This window comes from Halichoeres trimaculatus, unplaced genomic scaffold, assembly GCF_033239565.1.
Source record: "Halichoeres trimaculatus isolate MK-OKI-2021-1 unplaced genomic scaffold, fHalTri1.1 fHalTri1_scaffold_6, whole genome shotgun sequence".
NCBI classification, from domain to species: Eukaryota; Metazoa; Chordata; class Actinopteri; order Labriformes; family Labridae; genus Halichoeres; species Halichoeres trimaculatus.
In genome coordinates, this window is record NW_027437184.1 from 10,521,989 (window position 1) to 10,538,864 (window position 16,876).

The 16,876-nt window shown below is 40.1% G+C and overlaps 1 protein-coding gene across 2 annotated transcripts in view; it reads right to left on the reverse strand.

The window, feature by feature from the left end:
* LOC141791385 (polypeptide N-acetylgalactosaminyltransferase 10-like) overlaps positions 1-8,606 on the reverse strand; it is a 92,181-nt gene extending 83,575 nt beyond the window's left edge. For both annotated transcript variants that reach the window (XM_074671807.1, XM_074671806.1), the window contains exon 1: positions 8,372-8,606. In XM_074671807.1, coding sequence (XP_074527908.1) covers positions 8,372-8,530 — 159 coding nt within the window. In that variant the 5' untranslated portion in view covers positions 8,531-8,606. The remainder of the gene's footprint in view (positions 1-8,371) is intronic.
* Between the last annotated feature and the right edge of the window lie 8,270 nt (positions 8,607-16,876).

Genomic DNA, 16,876 nt, shown 5'->3' on the forward strand with positions numbered 1-16,876 from the left:
GCTTCCAGTTTGAGTCGACCACCAACACCACACCGGCTGGTGAGGTTTAGTAGAGAGAAGAGATTAAACACAGAGACCTGTGTTTTCTCTGCTAAAAACAATTTCTGTGACTAATTCTGTAGTGATGGTGGACACAGGAGCCTAACTGTCACACAGAAAAGGGACAGAAGAGTAGGGGAAATTAAACTGGAGAGCAATACAGTCCAAGCTAAAGGCTAATTATCCTTTAGCTCGGGCTGTATCACTATAAAACAGGGGCTAAGCTGTTTGTGCTAATGTTCATTCCAACCCACATATGCAGCAGTTATTCTGCAGTGGTCTGTTTAAACTTGAGAGTCTATCAATAAAATGAAGAGTGAGGTTACATTAGCTCTGCTTGGTAGTTGACTGGCAGGACATAGCTAACCAGGATTTACTAACGTTACATAGTATGGACATGTCGTAGAGCACCGGGCTGCCAGCTGCACTTAATATAAACGGCTAATAAACTACTTAAAAACTGACAGCGTTAACTTGTCACGTTAGCCTACATATACATCGGAGCACCAGGTTGCTGATGTCACTAACATAAAGCCAGCTTGATGTCACATTTTAAACCGTAGCACCACGTAATTGTACCGATGAGTCCCTTACCTCAGCGCGTCGTATCCAGTAAAAAGATGTCTTGAACAAAGAAAATTTGTTTTGATCCGATCTCATTTTAATTCCAAAACAAACACACACCTCACCAAAAGTAATTTACGACTGAGTGCAGAGACTCCGGACCACAAGGTGGCGAGAGAGTGCAATTAAAACAGATCCTCCTCATAGCATCTTTAAATTCTCTCAGATCCTTTCAATCCCAGCATCAAAGTTTGTTGTAGGGGTTTCACTTTGTTACTAGTTTAGTGATCTACTTCACTCACTGGTGAAGTACCCACCAATGTGCAAGACACTTGGCTTAATACAAAATATATTTTACAAATAATTGTATCATGCATCTATACATTTTGGTGAGGGTACAAATGGCAATGATTCAGTGAAATAGCCCTTCTACAACAAATACTCCTGTTGTCCAGCTCTATAACATGTGTTTACATGAACCAGAAGAGGATAGTGGACCAACATTTCTTCTCCTCATGAGACACAGCTGGTCTGATTAAATTATTGGCTGAATGTAAACACCAAACCCAATTAACTATCACGCCATGTAAACATGAATGATTTCAATCAGTGTGAAGAAATATTGTCCGTGTAAACATGACAGAGCTGTTCTCTCAGTCACGTGACGGACGGCAGCGGAGAGGCTACCCTGCAGTCCTTTCTCTCTCATCCTGACTCCGCTGACTCACTCTGTTGCTTCAGAGCTTCAGCTCGTGCTGAGGATCTTTTTGGGACAGATGTGTCCCTCTAGCAGCCCTCCATACTGTGCATCTCCAGCAGGGTTACTCTGCTTGGCTCCAGCCTGAGCTGAGCTGAAGAGGAGAGACGGGTTGTTCTTTGCTTTTACTACACAAATCAACACTGTCTGTTTACTCGCTCATGGGGAGAAGGAGAACATGAAACAGAGACTGTCACTGTGCTGCTTAAAGACAATCAGCCAAACTGGTTTATAAATAAGACTGAGAAAAATCTATGTCTCTCTTTAAACAATCAAACTTTTATAATGCAGAGTCCGAACCACTACTCTATTCATACACAGGACACAGTAACCACAGTCACCAATAAGTTCATCTGATTCAGGCCATTATTCCTCTAAAAAAAAAAAGCTTCAAATCCATCAGCCTTTACCCTCATCAGAGATGTTTAAATCCTCTGAAAGCTTCCGATATGGATGAAACAAGAGGAAGAAGGTCAAGGTGCAGGAAGCAAGAGCAAAGGGTTGGTTGTTTGAAAAGCAGAGATGGTGATTTCAGCGATGAGGATTTCTAGTGTCTACTAAGGGAAGCCTAACCCAACAACATTAGAGTAAAAAGAAAAAGCAGGTGGAAGAATATTCGAGTACTTGTTGTGGAAATCATTATGGAGTTATTGTCACCTAATGTACTGTAACTTGGCTAGCTTACATGCACCATGTGACCAGGATCAGTGAGGTGTGGGAGTGTTTTAGTCAAGAGGGACGATAATAATATGCTGTAAAAGATATTGTATGTCAGAGGTGATCGACTTTGTCCAAGGGCCAGCATTTTTTCAGACCCTGTGTGGGCAAGATACATGTGAAATAAATTGGTATTGTTTCCTCTATATATTATCATTTGATATATTCATTCCCATTCCAGCTTAATGTTATTGTTCAGTATTTGCAAGAGTCACTCATATTACCTGTACTCCAGAAAGCCACCAGGAGGCGACTGAATGTTGTAGGGTTCATATTTGTGAGGCTGTCAGGCTGTTCATCAATGTCAGATGCAGGGTGGTAGGTTTTGGAGAAGAGCGGCAGGACAAAGGCCTTCTGAATATATTAGAGCTCAAAAAATGTCTGAATGCAGAGAAGTTTTGAGTAAGAATGGACTGACAAGTATGTGTGCAGACTTTTAGATATACAGCACCTGTGTGCCCCAAACGAAAATGTTGCTGCTGCTAAAGAGTATAATCTGAGGCGTCACCACAACACAAAACGGACAAGCTTCAAGAGTCATAACCTGAACAGTCAAAGGCCTTTCAGTCTCAGGAAAATCTCTACTCTGAAACCTCAATGCTCCCATGAAGAGGAGTTATTAATGCAACTTCAACTGAACATGACAGGGCAACAAGTGAGACTCTGCGTGAAACCAGTCTGTGGTTATTTTTGGCTGGAGGCAAATTATAACACAAGCTACTTTTCAGATGACGTTTGGTTCATTTGGTTAAAAAAAAATACAAATAACAACATCACTGTTGTTTCTCATTATTACGGTATTTTTTAGTAAAGTGAAACAAATAACTGTTAATTTAACAGGAATTTTCAACAGAAAAAAATATGTGTAAATACAGTAGCCTACTGTGGAAAAATGTAGTGGGTATAAAGCCAGGCTGTTTTCCAAATAGGAAATTACTGTCCATCTCTGCAGCCTGCGTTTTCTTACAGTGAATTTTTTTACAGTGAATTATTCTGGTGGTACAGAAATGGAGCCACGTGCTGTCAAAGCACAATGACAAAACAGCAGAGACAGACAGCGAAGAAGATCAGCTCGCTAATTTAGAAAACTGTGACTGAAGATCTGCTCCCATAAAGTGTTTTGGATGGTGAAGGCTTCCCTGAGCTGATGGGGTTTGCTGAGCGTCACCACCATCACAGCAGGCAACAGTTGCTGGAGGGAAAAATACTGCCAGTGACGCACAAAAGAATTCGGCGCTGATTCTCAAAGTGTTGACAAACAAACTGGCTGTTACTACAGGTCCGTGGACCATTGTTGGCTTTTCACTTTAATTTATTAACTTTAGACAACACTCTCCTATTAAGGGCCATAAAAACCCAAAGAGCTCCTTCTACCACATGTGTTTCAGGATAAAAGCTACCTACAACAGGAGAACTTGATTACTTGTTATAAAATAACAGGATCACTTAAATTTTTGGCATATTAAAGTAGTTTTAGGGTCTCTGTCCACCCTAATATCTAGGATCCAGGTCTAATATGACTGAGACACTGACTGTAGACACACTGAGAGGAGGGTTTAGTGGTGGATCAAATATCGAGTGAGCATAAGAAGTTCGGAGGATGTCCAGATACTTTCTAATGTTTGCATCCTTCCTGCTGTGAAACTTAACAGACTCATATTGCATTTTGACATCTCCCTCCCACTCGGCATTAGAATAAACTCTATAAAGAGAGAAAAGAGGTTATAAAGAGGCATTCATATTTCAGTCTCCTCACTTTTAAATGCTCGAAGGCAAAACAACTAAACATTCCAGAGGAGGGAGCATTGGGATGAATCTCTCTGAGTAAATAGATCATGAAAGAACAATCTGTAGGAGCAGCTTGATGTTCATTTATATTCTTTTTTATCTCCTACATCAGTCGGGAGTTCCTGTTGGAATGAGACTGCAGCTCGTTCTGTTTGCCTTAAATCCGCTCTGATCTCATTCGGAGGGTTTAAGCACTGTGTCGTTGACAAGCGAAGCGGACAGAAAGCAACAAGGGAGAGAAAATATCGGCTACAAATGTCTCTAACAAGACTTATGTGGGAAAAGGCTGAATGGGATAAGAGTATTGATTTTTATCTAGTTCAGTGAAGCTGTAACAGCCCACAGGGAGCATTCAAACACAGAGCACAGACACACACTTTGTTTCCTCTGCTCCTCATTTGTCATTTCTTTCATTTGTCCTCTGCCATTAAAAGTTGGAAATGCCAGCCAGCAGCCATTTTTCCAGCAGAGGAACAAAGTTTGGTGTTACCTGAGGTAGAAGTGAGAAGGATAGGGGAAGAATAAACTGGCTTCCTTTGCTGCGTGTTTACCTGCACTACAACAAACAACTGTAAATGAACAAAGAAATTTTAATGGTAAAATCCTGTTATGTTTAAATACAGCACTGTAAAAAAAAAATTTCATGATAAAATGCTGCCACACTCTTGTTTTACAGCAAAGAATTTTTGTTGTGACAGCTTTTTGTAACCATAAGTGAGGAGGGAACACTGGATATGAGGCCCTGCTGTACATTGATATGTTACACTGCAGGGGGGGAGAGCATAGGCTGTCTGTACTCCACATGGCACGGACCAACTTTCTGTGCTTCACATGGCATGAACCATGTGCCCAATAGTTTTAACAGGGTGTCAAAACAGAGTAAACGATAACTTTTTTTTTTTTTTTTTTTTGTTTAAGATACCACTACTGAGAAGGTAGTTTAATTGGAGCACATACAGCTTGGGTGTAACATGTCAATGTACAGCTGTCTTATATCCACTGTGTTCCCTCCTCACTCACGGTTAAAAAATGCAACCACAACAAAAATTACTTTGCTGTAAAATAATGGCGACAGGATTGCACAGTGTTTTTGATGGTTTGTTTGTCTTTCCTCTTTTATGCTTTAAGAGCCTTCACAAGCATGGAATTTGATGGACAGTTCTTCAAGGCCAAGCTAAGCTAAGCTAAGCTAAGCTAAGCTAAGCTAAGCTAAGCTAAGCTAAGCTAAAGTGATTTTCTCCTGAGATGACTGCTCAGTTAAAAAAACTTCATTTTACTTTTTTGTATTATTTGAGCAATGGCCTTGTCAAATAATGAAACACATGAATTAAGTCTCAGACATGTGAATTTCTGAAGCAGATTTCTGAAGCCACATTATGGTGGTTGCCATATTGGAAAAACAAACTTAACCCAACTTTCTTTAAACCCTGGCAAGAAATGTGTTTGTTCATTTCACTGCTCTCATGTCACCACTTTAATATCTTCAAAGTGAATGAGTGATGAATAGATTACACCCCGAACAGTGCACACAAAGGGAGAAAAATCATCAATTATGTGTTTTAACAAGGGTTTCTTTTGGAGACAGCCTCAAGTGGACACTCAAGTATCTGCAGTTTGTGGCACTCTCACAAATAAGAGGTTACTGCTTGGTTAGAACTGTGATTAAGATTTTTATTTTCAAACTTGTTTACAGCAAATAAGCTTCAACTAGTTTGCACTTCTGAAAAAGGAGGGGAGATATAACAACTTTCATGTAATTTTAAGGAAAACGCAGAAAAGTTTTGACACATTTGCAGTGAAACGTGATGCACACACGACTAGATTTAGTCCATCTTACTGCCTTTATGTTGAAATAATAAATAAAAATAAATAAGTAAAGAGCCAACAAATGCTTTTAAACCGTGGAAGAGTCCAAGGTGGATTACTCATTGTGCAAGGTTATGCCTGTGCTTAAATGGCTTCTAATATTAGAGTTTACATCATCATCCCTTTTATGAATATGCATGTTATTCATAAATGCACAATAAACACATTGCAAAGGACAACCTTGGTTGCAAAGACGTACAAAATCATGTACACAGGCTGGCGGTTACACTCAGCCTCAAAATAACTGACCAATTAAACAGAGATGTCACAGAGTTGTGATTCACATCAGAATAAAAGATAAAAGAGATTGTTTGGATGATGATTAAAGGGGTGCATTGCCTTTAAATCACCCACAGAGGACAGAAGACTGATGCTCAGTCAGGCTAAGAGGAGATCTTCATCACAGGGACAAATTTTGGAGCAAAGCATATTAAAACATCCCCACAGCTAACAAACCAGTATCACTCACAGTCAGTCCTTTTATTGGAGCAAAAAGTTAAACTGCTCTGGGTTCTGGGTTCCTGGGTTTTTGTTTGTTAATTTTTGAGCTGTAGGAAACATTTTACCAGGAGGATAAAGCAAAGAAAACTTTCTTTAAAAAAATGCCCACAGAGTCGAATAAAATCAATCCCTGCAGTAGAAAACAAACCAAGGTTCACTTCGCATTTCCTTTTTAGCCAATAACTTTGATCAGATTTAAATCAATTCTGTTTGGATTGTTTTTACTTTCTGTCTCTCTCTCAGGATATTTAGCTTCAAACCAAGTTCCACTCATAAATTACGACAGACTTTATTTTATTGTAAGCATTCATGTTGTTGAAATCCTGCTGGCTTTGGAAGCAATCTGTGCAAACTGTTCTCTCGGGTTGATATCAAATGAAATTTGTTCCACTAACAGCACAAAGCACCCGAGGACAAATTAGTTTACAGCAGCAGAGCAGCTTCTCTTCAAACCATAAAGGACAAGAGGGAGGAGGATGTCCACCACATAGGCTCCATTTAAAAACTGAGAAGAGGAGTTTTAATGTTGGGAATGATCCATTAAAAATCAAAGGAAAATTACTAACGCTGAACTGTCACGCAGCACTGCAGAGGTTAACAGAAACCATGCAGAAAAGACCCACATGCTGCTGTTCAGTTATGTAGCTGGAGAGTCAGTCAGGAGACACAGTGATCAATCCCAATCACTGGCTCTCATCTTCTGCTCTCGCCTACTCTGCTGAGACAGTGAGAGGGAAACTGGGAAATCAATGAGAGCATCAATAAGAGAAAGCTTACAGCGGGGAGTCTACGTCTGATCCTGAGGCTGGTTGTCATATTAGTGACGGTTGATCACGGTTGAGTAAGTGAAGATTCCACGGTGACGGCGATGTTGTGCAGTAAAATTTGCTTTTTTTAAAGTAGGAAACTCGTGAATCTCCGAAAAGTTGACGCTCGTTATCACTGAGAGATCTCTGAAAGTGGGAAAGTGGATGTTTCACGCTGGGATTGCAGATCTGATCTGACATTTAGAGTAGCATTTCTTCTCGGGCAAAGAGTAAAAACTGACTCCTAATGACAATTTGATGGGTATGAAAATGAATGTCATGATAACTGTGACAGAATTAATATTTTTTTTAGCTCTATGCATTGTACTGTTTGAACCTCTCTAGCTGGCACTGCCTTTCATTTTCTGCCATGTATAACAGCACTTTGAAATGTTTTTTGTTTTTTTTTGTTTTTTTTTTGTAACATAGCCCTAATTTGTACTGGTTTAGCCATTTAAAGCATCAATAAAAGAACGTTTACATTTCAGACTCTTATTCATGTGAAAAAGATGCAAAGCACTGGTGAACTGGAAAGGTATCGATCAAATTATATATATTTTTTAAGTTTTCTTTTATAAAACTAAAGATTTCTAAGCCACAGTCTCCTACATGTGGTGACTTCCTCTTTTAGTCCACTGACTTTTATTTCCTCTGATCGGATAGAGTAAATTAGTAGTTTGGAGGTATCAATCTAATCCAATAGCCCACAATGGCAAGATGTCGTTCTAAGATATCTCATGTACGTGTTAATCAATATTGCAAATCATTGAGGTAATTTGCTATTTTATGGTAGTTGTTCAGTTTAGGAAAAATCATCAAGGTGGTTTGAGAAATTAAAAATGTTCAATTTATCAGTAACAAATCACCCTAAAATCATATTACAAGAGAGCATGAAGCAGCCTAACTCACTGCACGACTCCCCTCTGTTTGAAGCTCAGTTCCTCTCAAAAGGAGCCAAGGATCTCACATTGTACAGCTGCAAATCTTTCCAAATGCAAACCAAAAGCTTTGTAATCTGATAAAATACTGAAATGAATAAACAAACTGTAGATTTTCTGGACCTGAGCTTGCCTTTCCTGAGCTGCTGTAGTCTTTGCGCTGTCCGTGGTGCTGAACCGGAGCAGAGCGGAGCGCACTCAGACGCTCTCCATGGTCCCGACTCTGCAGCCGGTGAGGAAACCTCCTTCTCCTAGACTCTAATCCTATATCTGGATGACGGTGGGAGTGTGTACTCCATCTGAGATTACCCCCTCAAGAGGCTCCCTGCCTCTTTCACTCAAAGGACCGAGGCTGACAGACACACACAAGGTTCAAACCACATAGCTGCCCTTACCTGTATCAACAGCAAACCGCCCGGACCATCCACCGAGCCGGGTGAGTTGTCAAAGACTCGGTCCCGGTACAAAGACCACAGCCCGACGTTCGGGAGGAAAAGAAGAGCCGCTATGAGCAGCCCGGCGAACTGAAGCAGTCTCTTCTCTTTTCGCCTCATCTCTCCTGAGAAAGCGTGAGAAGCAGCGGCGATGGAAACCAGCGAGTCCCGATCCCCGACTCTTCCAGGAGGAGACAACTTTCGCTCTGACTGAGGAAACTGCTCCACAGCGCGTTCAAATACCCGAGCACACGCAACGTCCGGTCAGAACTTTCAAAATAAGACGCATTCCAGTTACTTTTATTTTTCTTGTGCTGTGATTATTTATATACTTTTTTGATTCCAGTGACACAATTAAAACCATATTTGTTCATGAAATTCAAAAGTTGACATAAGGATTTCTTAGTTTTGTTTTTAGTATCACTTTCAATTCAGTGACTTTTAATTAACTGCTTACCTGTTTTCACTCATTTCACAGTATATAAACTTCATGGTTTCAGCAAGTTGTTAGCGTCATAGCAATATTGCCTAGGTCAAAGAAATGTCAACAAGATTAATAAGTGTACACGATAACAAATGCCAGCATTTTACTGTTATTTTATAGCCAAGGGTTTGTTTTTGTTTTTGTTTTTGTTTTTGTTTTGTTTTGTTGTTGTTGTTGTTGTTGTTGTTGTTGTTGTTGTTGTTGTTGTTGTTTCTGATGGAATTTTGTAACCATGAGTGAGGACAGAACACAGAAGATACTAGACCCTGTTAAAATGTTACATGAAGCTGGCACAGTCTGTGGTGCTTGAACCAGCTGTCTGTACTCCATGGCACTGACCTGTTCTAAACACAGTAAAAAATTGTTGGGTACGTAGGACCGTGCTGTGTGGAACATGGACTGCCGGGACAGACATCCTGTGACCGCAATGTACAGCAGGGTCTCATGCCCACTGTGTTCCCCCCTCACTCTCAATTACAAAACACAGTCACAACAAAAATGATTTTCCTGTAACAGTAAAATACTGGCAGAAGGGTGGCCGATATTTACTATTCGCAAGGATTTCATTTTTCTCTGCTGTTTTAAAACACAACTGTATTTTACCGTTGAAATTCATTTGTAGAGTTGCAGTACTTTTTTTATTATGTACATGATTTTTTTTTTTTCTTTTCTAAAGACTTTCAGAATAAACCATAGGTGATAGTGCTGTGAGGCTATGTGAAAATAGAAACAAAAATTGGTTCATCATTCCATTTAAGCTACATTAATTAATGAAGTTTAAAACAACAGCTATGGATTTGAAGATAAATAAAGAAGCACCTTCAAAAAAATGAAAAGGACCATAATCTGCAACCATTGGAAAATAGGCTATTTACATCAGCATGACACCCAGTGTGAACCTTCTGTGCAGAAATGTCATATTTGTGCAAACTTGCAGAAGCTCCCACACCTGTACAGCTACATGATAAAAGACCATACAAATACACTCTTCTGTGTTAGAGTCTGTACAGCCTGTTAGCATATGTAGCTGAGAAATCAACACACAGAGCAGCATGTGTGGTTTGGAATGTGGGAGACCATGAGAAATGTATACCTTACATGCTGGAAAACCCTTTTTCCTGCATTTGTTTATATATTTCATTGCCTTGTTTCGAGGTTAACTCAAGCAGTGTCCGGTTTCATGTCAGGCTTGGAGGAAGACAACATCCAGCGGATCACAAGATGAATAAATCTGGATTGCTGGTAAAAATCTCTTTTTTTTTTTTTTTTTTTTTTTTTTTGTGCAGTTGTGCTGATAAAACTTTAACTGGTTTAAAATCAACACAGTGTTAAATGTGCTGTAACAACTTAAAACACTTGATTTGTGGATCTTTTCAGCCATGATGCAGCAGCATTATACACTCAGTGTGAGAGAAACAGGGAGAGCAGTTGGGTCTTGTGTCTTATTTCTCCCCCCAAAAAGTTTTGTTACTCTGATAATCTCACACATATTTCCAAAGCACTGTCTCAGTCTAGATGGGTTTCATTCCACATTTATTTCTGAAGAGATTTTATACTTGGGGAGATAAACCTCTGCACATCATGTTCATGTCTTTGGATTTTTCAAAAATTAGAATACATTTTGTACAAATACAGAGCATACATTTAAAATCCACTTTGCTGTTGCACTCTGCAGAGTCTTGGCTTTGTATTCACTGAACCTGGATTTTAAAATATTTAACTTTAATATTTCACAATGAATGACTATAATGTAACTAAATAGGCATTAACAGTAAATTTATGGGTATTAGAAATGTGAAGCTGCAGTATAAAGCTAAGGTTTTTGGTCTAATGAACATTGAAATGTGTACAGTAAGTAACTGAAAGCTTTACTGTGAAAGTGGTAATGTAGCTAGCAGCAGTAATATACTATAAAGTTAGGCATCATGTCTTGAAAAATAAAAAAAGAAAGAAAAAGAGCCTGTAAATGATTAAAAGAACACTATAGACAACAGATAATTTAAAGCAAATTGCTAATGCAGCTCTCTTGTGCAAATTAGGATGTTTTTGCCCCTAGTGCCTAGCAACAGCTGTACACCTTCTGGAGTATGACATCACCATTGTGGGTGTGGTTACGGGTGTACACACACACACACACACACACACACACACACACACACACACACACACACACACACACACACACACACACACACACACACACACACACACACACACACACACACAAACACACACACTGGAAATGCCTCAAAGAGGTCAGACAAGCTGTAAACTTTGATCAGGAGAGGGCAGTAAAATGCCACCTTCCAGCTGATGTCAAGTTTTCCTGTCAAAGGAAACTCAAAGCAGCAGGTTGGAGCACTTTGTCTGTCTCTATGCTGCTGCTTTCAAGTATGTGTCACTTCCTTTATGGGTGAAGAGGAGAAGCTGACTGTCTTTCTCTGATAATTGTTCATCTTTTCACCCTTTATCTCTCTCTGGTTTCTTGTGCCATGCTTCTCAAGGCTGCAGTTGCAGACACAGAAAGCGAAAATGAGAACTGTGATTGAAGGTTAATCATTAGTGTGCTCCTCACTTCTTATTCAATTAACACCACAGATGCTTGACTTTGGATTCTGAATGAAAGCTTTGCAGACACTTAGGTAGGTACTCTTGTACAGAGACACATCAGGCCCAGAGTTTTTTATATTTTTTAGGGTTCAGTTTGAGCGCTACAAGAGGAGCTTATCTGGTGATCAAACAGAGATAACCAACCTGAGTCTCACCTACTTTGAGCTATGTTTGACAGGAGGAAAACACACTAAAGGCCAGCATGAAGCTTTAAAGCAAGTGGCCTCATGGTTTAGTAAGTCAGGCAGAATGCAATGCATGAAAAAGGCTGTATTTATCTTCGCCTTATTAGAAATCTTTAATGGAGCACCCCAAGGCTCGGTTCTAAGACCCATTTTATTTCCCATTTAAATCAATCAGATTACGTGAAAATCTGTTCAATATCATGTACCACTTTTATGCTGATGACACTATCATCTGCTACACAAGCTTTTGAGTTTCTTCAGTCAGCTTTTAATATTGTCCAGTCTCATCTGAGGGAGCTAAGGTTGGTCATAAACAGTCAGGTGGAGAATTTCTTTTACAGTTTTTCCCTTTTGCTTTGGAGAAAAAAAAAAGGAGAAAAAAAAATCTAATGGAGTTGTGTGGAAAGATGTTTGACATATTATGATAACTTGTTCAACCTTTTTGCAAGTTAGGACTTATATGATGAACTCATGACTAAATGTCGTGGGGAGTGAGACAATTCAACAGAGACCCATGATAATCCATTTTGATCAACATGACAAAAGCAGCTGACAATGTAGGAAACAGCAGAGAATTGCACATAGTCATTTGCATGGATGTCTAAAAACATTTGCAACTTGTTCAAAAAAGTGAGAAACTGCTTTTCTGATGTGCACAAGCGGCACAATGATGTGAAGATTGAACAAGTAGTTTCCAATCAATCAATCAATCAATCAATCAATCAATCAATCAATCAATCTATCTATCAATCAATCAATCAGTCTTTATTTGTATAGTGCCAAATCATAAGAAACTTTATCTCAAGACACTTTACAAAAACATTCACAGGTCTAGACTCCTAAGTGTTAATAAAATTTTATTTGCAGAAACCCAATGTCAAGACAAGATAAGGAGTCTTATCTCATCTTAACCCACCGTGAGTACAAGACTTTGCAGCATTTAGCAAGTTACAATGGCAAGGAAAAACGTCCCTCTAATGGGCAGAAACCTTGGACAGAACCAGACTCGTGTTAGACAGACATCTGCCTCGACTATGTTAGGGTTAGATAGAGACAGAAAGAGGGTGGGGGGGTGGGGGGTTACAAAGGGAGAGGTAGACACACACACACACACACACACACACACACACACACACACACACACACACACACACACACACACACATACACACACATAGAAAGGGAGAGAGAGAGACACAGACACAGACATAGTCCTAAGTTTGGCGTTGTGGCGACAGTTAAGGTAAAACTAGCGGGCCATTCCTGGCAATAATCCAAAGCTGTAGCAGGAGACTGACAGGAGCACAGCAACAGGCTGTCCACATCACAGATCTCAAGAAACCTACAAGACAAACTCAGAGCCTCCCAGAGAGGTGTATGGTCAGTAACTATAACAGGACATTGAGACTAGAAGTTAGACTGTCAGACAGTGAGGGAAACAGGTGCCCTGTGTGTCAGTTCCCCCGGCAGTTGAAACCTATAGCAGCATAACTAAGAGCTGGTTCAGAACTGATTCAGCTCTAACTGTAGGCTTTATCAAAAAGGAAAGTTTTAAGTCTACTCTTAAAGGTTGAGACTGTGTCTGCTCCTCGGACCTCAACCGGTAAGTTATTCCAAAGAAGAGGAGCCTGATAACTAAAGGCTCGACCTCCCATACTACTTTTAGAGATCCTAGGCACAATGAGCAGACCTGCATGTTGAGGACGCAATGACCTAGACAGATTATACGGAACGATTAACTCTTTAAGATAGGGTGGCTGATGCCATTAAGCGCTTTGTAAGTCAGAAGAAAAATTTTAAACTCTCTCGCCTCCCAGTTTTAAGAATTTCAATTTTGATCAGAGAAATGAACCAAAGCAAATGAAAAAAAACTGTAAATCAGATGTTGCCAACTTGGCCCCTGGACCAAGACTCTTTGTTTGTAAACTGTCTTTTTATCATGCAAGGCTTTTTATAATATGTGCTGCTGCCCTCTTGGCCATGTCAGCCTTGCAAAAGAGATCCTGATCTCAATGGGTTATTTACCTGGAAATAATAAATCAGCTCTGATCTCCATTTGCATGTGGATCTTGTTTCTGTGCCTCTAAGAAGCCTGATGGGATCTTTCTGTTTACCTGACCTGTGGGAGCAGGTTTCATGTGGCGGTTCATCAGGACAGAATGATGCTTCAGTAATTGCTTATCAGTGAAGTCACAGCCCTGCCCTCCCAGGATGAGCTTTGCTGAGGGCTTCCAGCACACAGAAGTAAATCAGTGGTCTACCATCAGAGGATATTAATACTGGCATTTCAACCGCTTTGATGCGCTCTGAATTACCTTGATTTTTTTTTCTCAGCCTCTTTGGAATCTTATTGAGCCCGTGACACGAGCAGGAGCAGTTATAAAGCGTAAATCCCCACCACATTCAGAGGTTGCAGGGTTCATCCATAATTCATGTGGGGAGACGCTGAACAGATTGAATTGTCACAACTCAGGCTGTTATAGATGGAGAGAAGGAGAGAGGAATGAGCTGCTGGCTCTCTCTAAGAGTCCAGAGCGGGGGAATAAAAGGAGCAGGATTAGCATGGAGAGACTCCGACACATCCTGGGTTCAAGTCCAATCTGTTTTACAATGTGACTAATCTGCAACTCGTCCTGAAACCAGATTGGGAAGATGCTCCGACTTTTAAAGAAGCATTTTTTTTCCTCTCGGCATGTCAGAGGTCACAGGGAGGAGGCGAATCAGCTGCCAGCTCACACAATAAGGAGTCATGAAGCAGTCAGAGGTTAGGAAGAGAGGTCAGCACTTTTATTCATACAGCAGTGGAGAGTATTTTACTTTAAATTACATGAAGTTATAATTATTTGAATTGTAAAGCAGAAATGGATGCATGAAGTTTCACCTCTGAACTGAGAGAGCAAAACTAAACCAGATGGCAAGCTGCTTGGAAAGCTTTAGGCTCAGCAGCATCAAAATCAAGGCTCACAAACTAAAAACTGTGAAGAAGAGGCTGACATTCTCTGTGTAGGTAAATTTCTTTCTCGCAACCATGACTACAGGACTGCTGATAATTATTCATTTTCCTAAGCAATAGTCTACTCCATTACTGACAAAAACTATGATTCTTACCTACATTACAGACTGTTAAAGCTTCAGTGTTTTTAAAAGTAACCTGAAATAATTACTCTAGGACAAACAATCATGTGATCACTGACTTTATCCTCTTTCTTCTGTCTTTTTAAATCTTTTTATTGATTTCCTTTGGCCGTCAAAATATGTAACAAAAGGTCGCAATTCCATAAGAGGTAGTACAAGAGTAGAAAAAATGGGGAGTACATCTTTAAGATGTGATTAAGCACCAATAACACAACACAACATACACCACCCACACCACCAATACACTCGATCTCTCCCATGTCACCCGTCTGTTTCTGAAACGGCAAATGAAGCATACCGGCTATCGCGGCCATATTGGTAGTGGCAAGTGCTTCGCGTACAGCTATAGGGCACCTGTTGGTCACATGACCTGAGCTGTGCCTCTGATTGGTCAAGCCTGCGATTTCAAAATCCTCTGAACCCCTGAGTTAGAAAAAAAAAGCATCCCCTGTACAGCATGTGCCAATAGTGAAATGAGCAGGAGACAATTTTTGAACCAGGCTGTGAATAGGTTAATTTCTGCTTTGAATACAGGTTTTTTTTTTCTTTGGCTTGGTGTGCCGCTTGCCCTCACCACAATGGTCACAATCTTACAAACGCAGAAAAATAGTAAAAAGTATTGTAAAAGGGTTGAAGAGTTAGATATATCAAAAGCAAACCTGATTAATTACAATGCAACAAAAAAAAAAAAAAAACAATTGGAAAAAAAGGAGCCAGATTGAAATCGATAAATGGGTAATAAGTTAACTAATACGGGAAGTATCCCATGGAGTAGTGCTATCGCTTTCAAGGTTTAGATCAAGGCTATCCACATAGCTTTTGAAAGACTTCCAAGTTTTATTAAACGTAGCAAGGGACCCTTTTAGAGAATATCTCATCTTCTCTACTTTAAGGCAACCTAAGATCTCCTGTATCCACCTGTTATGAGTTGGAGGAGAGGCATGTTTCCACTTAAGGAGGATAGTGTGTCTTGCATGAAGTGTTGAAAAGGCAACAGCATCTCTAACTGTTGAGGGAATGTTTGGGTTTTGAGGTAGGCTGAAAAGAGCTGTGACTGGGTCTGGAAAATTTTATCCTCTGAATGTATCAAACTAGAGACAATGAAAAGGGAATTTGGTTGAGCCATTTTTGAGCTTTATTATATAATGTTCATGCTCCGTCTCCCTCGAAAGTGGTTCTTCCAGGTTGTTAAAACGGCATGGCTCCAGATTGAAAAAAAAAAGAAAAAAGATTATGGCTAAATGAAGTGTAATTCAGTGGTCTTACTCCAAGTTAGCCTAGGGGAAATTTGGGTCTCATCTCACTTTATAAAAATATAGCAGCAGGCTGTTAAATTAAGGAAATGGGATAAAATAATGGCACAGACATACTCCAATTTTCAATAAACAGCTCCACAGTTTAGCCAGTAGACCTGGTCTAATCAGGGTATTAGTTCCCCCTCACATGTAATAAATGCAGACAGTCTAAGATCCTTTGAAGACCTCAGGAAAAAATATAACTTGCCACTACTTGCCACTTGCCTCATTTTTCTTTTATTTGCAGGTAAGATCAGCGTTTCCGACTAGTGGGGGTCCCATGGAAGGCTTTGCACCCTACTCACCCTCTCATTAATTTAATGTCAACCAGAATTAAAGGTGTGGGTTTTGTGTCTTATATGGAGATGGATGGGGCTCAAAACATGCAGCAGGACACTCGACGCATGCTAAAGGAGAGCGTGAAAACAGCATCCAGAAAGATTAGCCTGTTGTTGCTAGAAACAATGGAAGCTCCTATATACTCAACGGAGCATTTGAAGCCAAGACACAGGCACCAACCACGAGGATGACCCACATTCACACTTCAGTCAGACAACTCACGTTTGAATTGTTTATTTAGCAGCAAATATATTTTATGTTTGGCGTCCAGGCTCCGGCCTCATCACCCCTCACAATAATTTACATGGTGACATTGAGGAGTGATGAGCAAAACATAGTGAACATAATCCCCCAAAACAAAATTTAGGAGCCTGGGCCAGAATGTAGAGCCTACTATGTGTGGCCATGGCACCAGCCG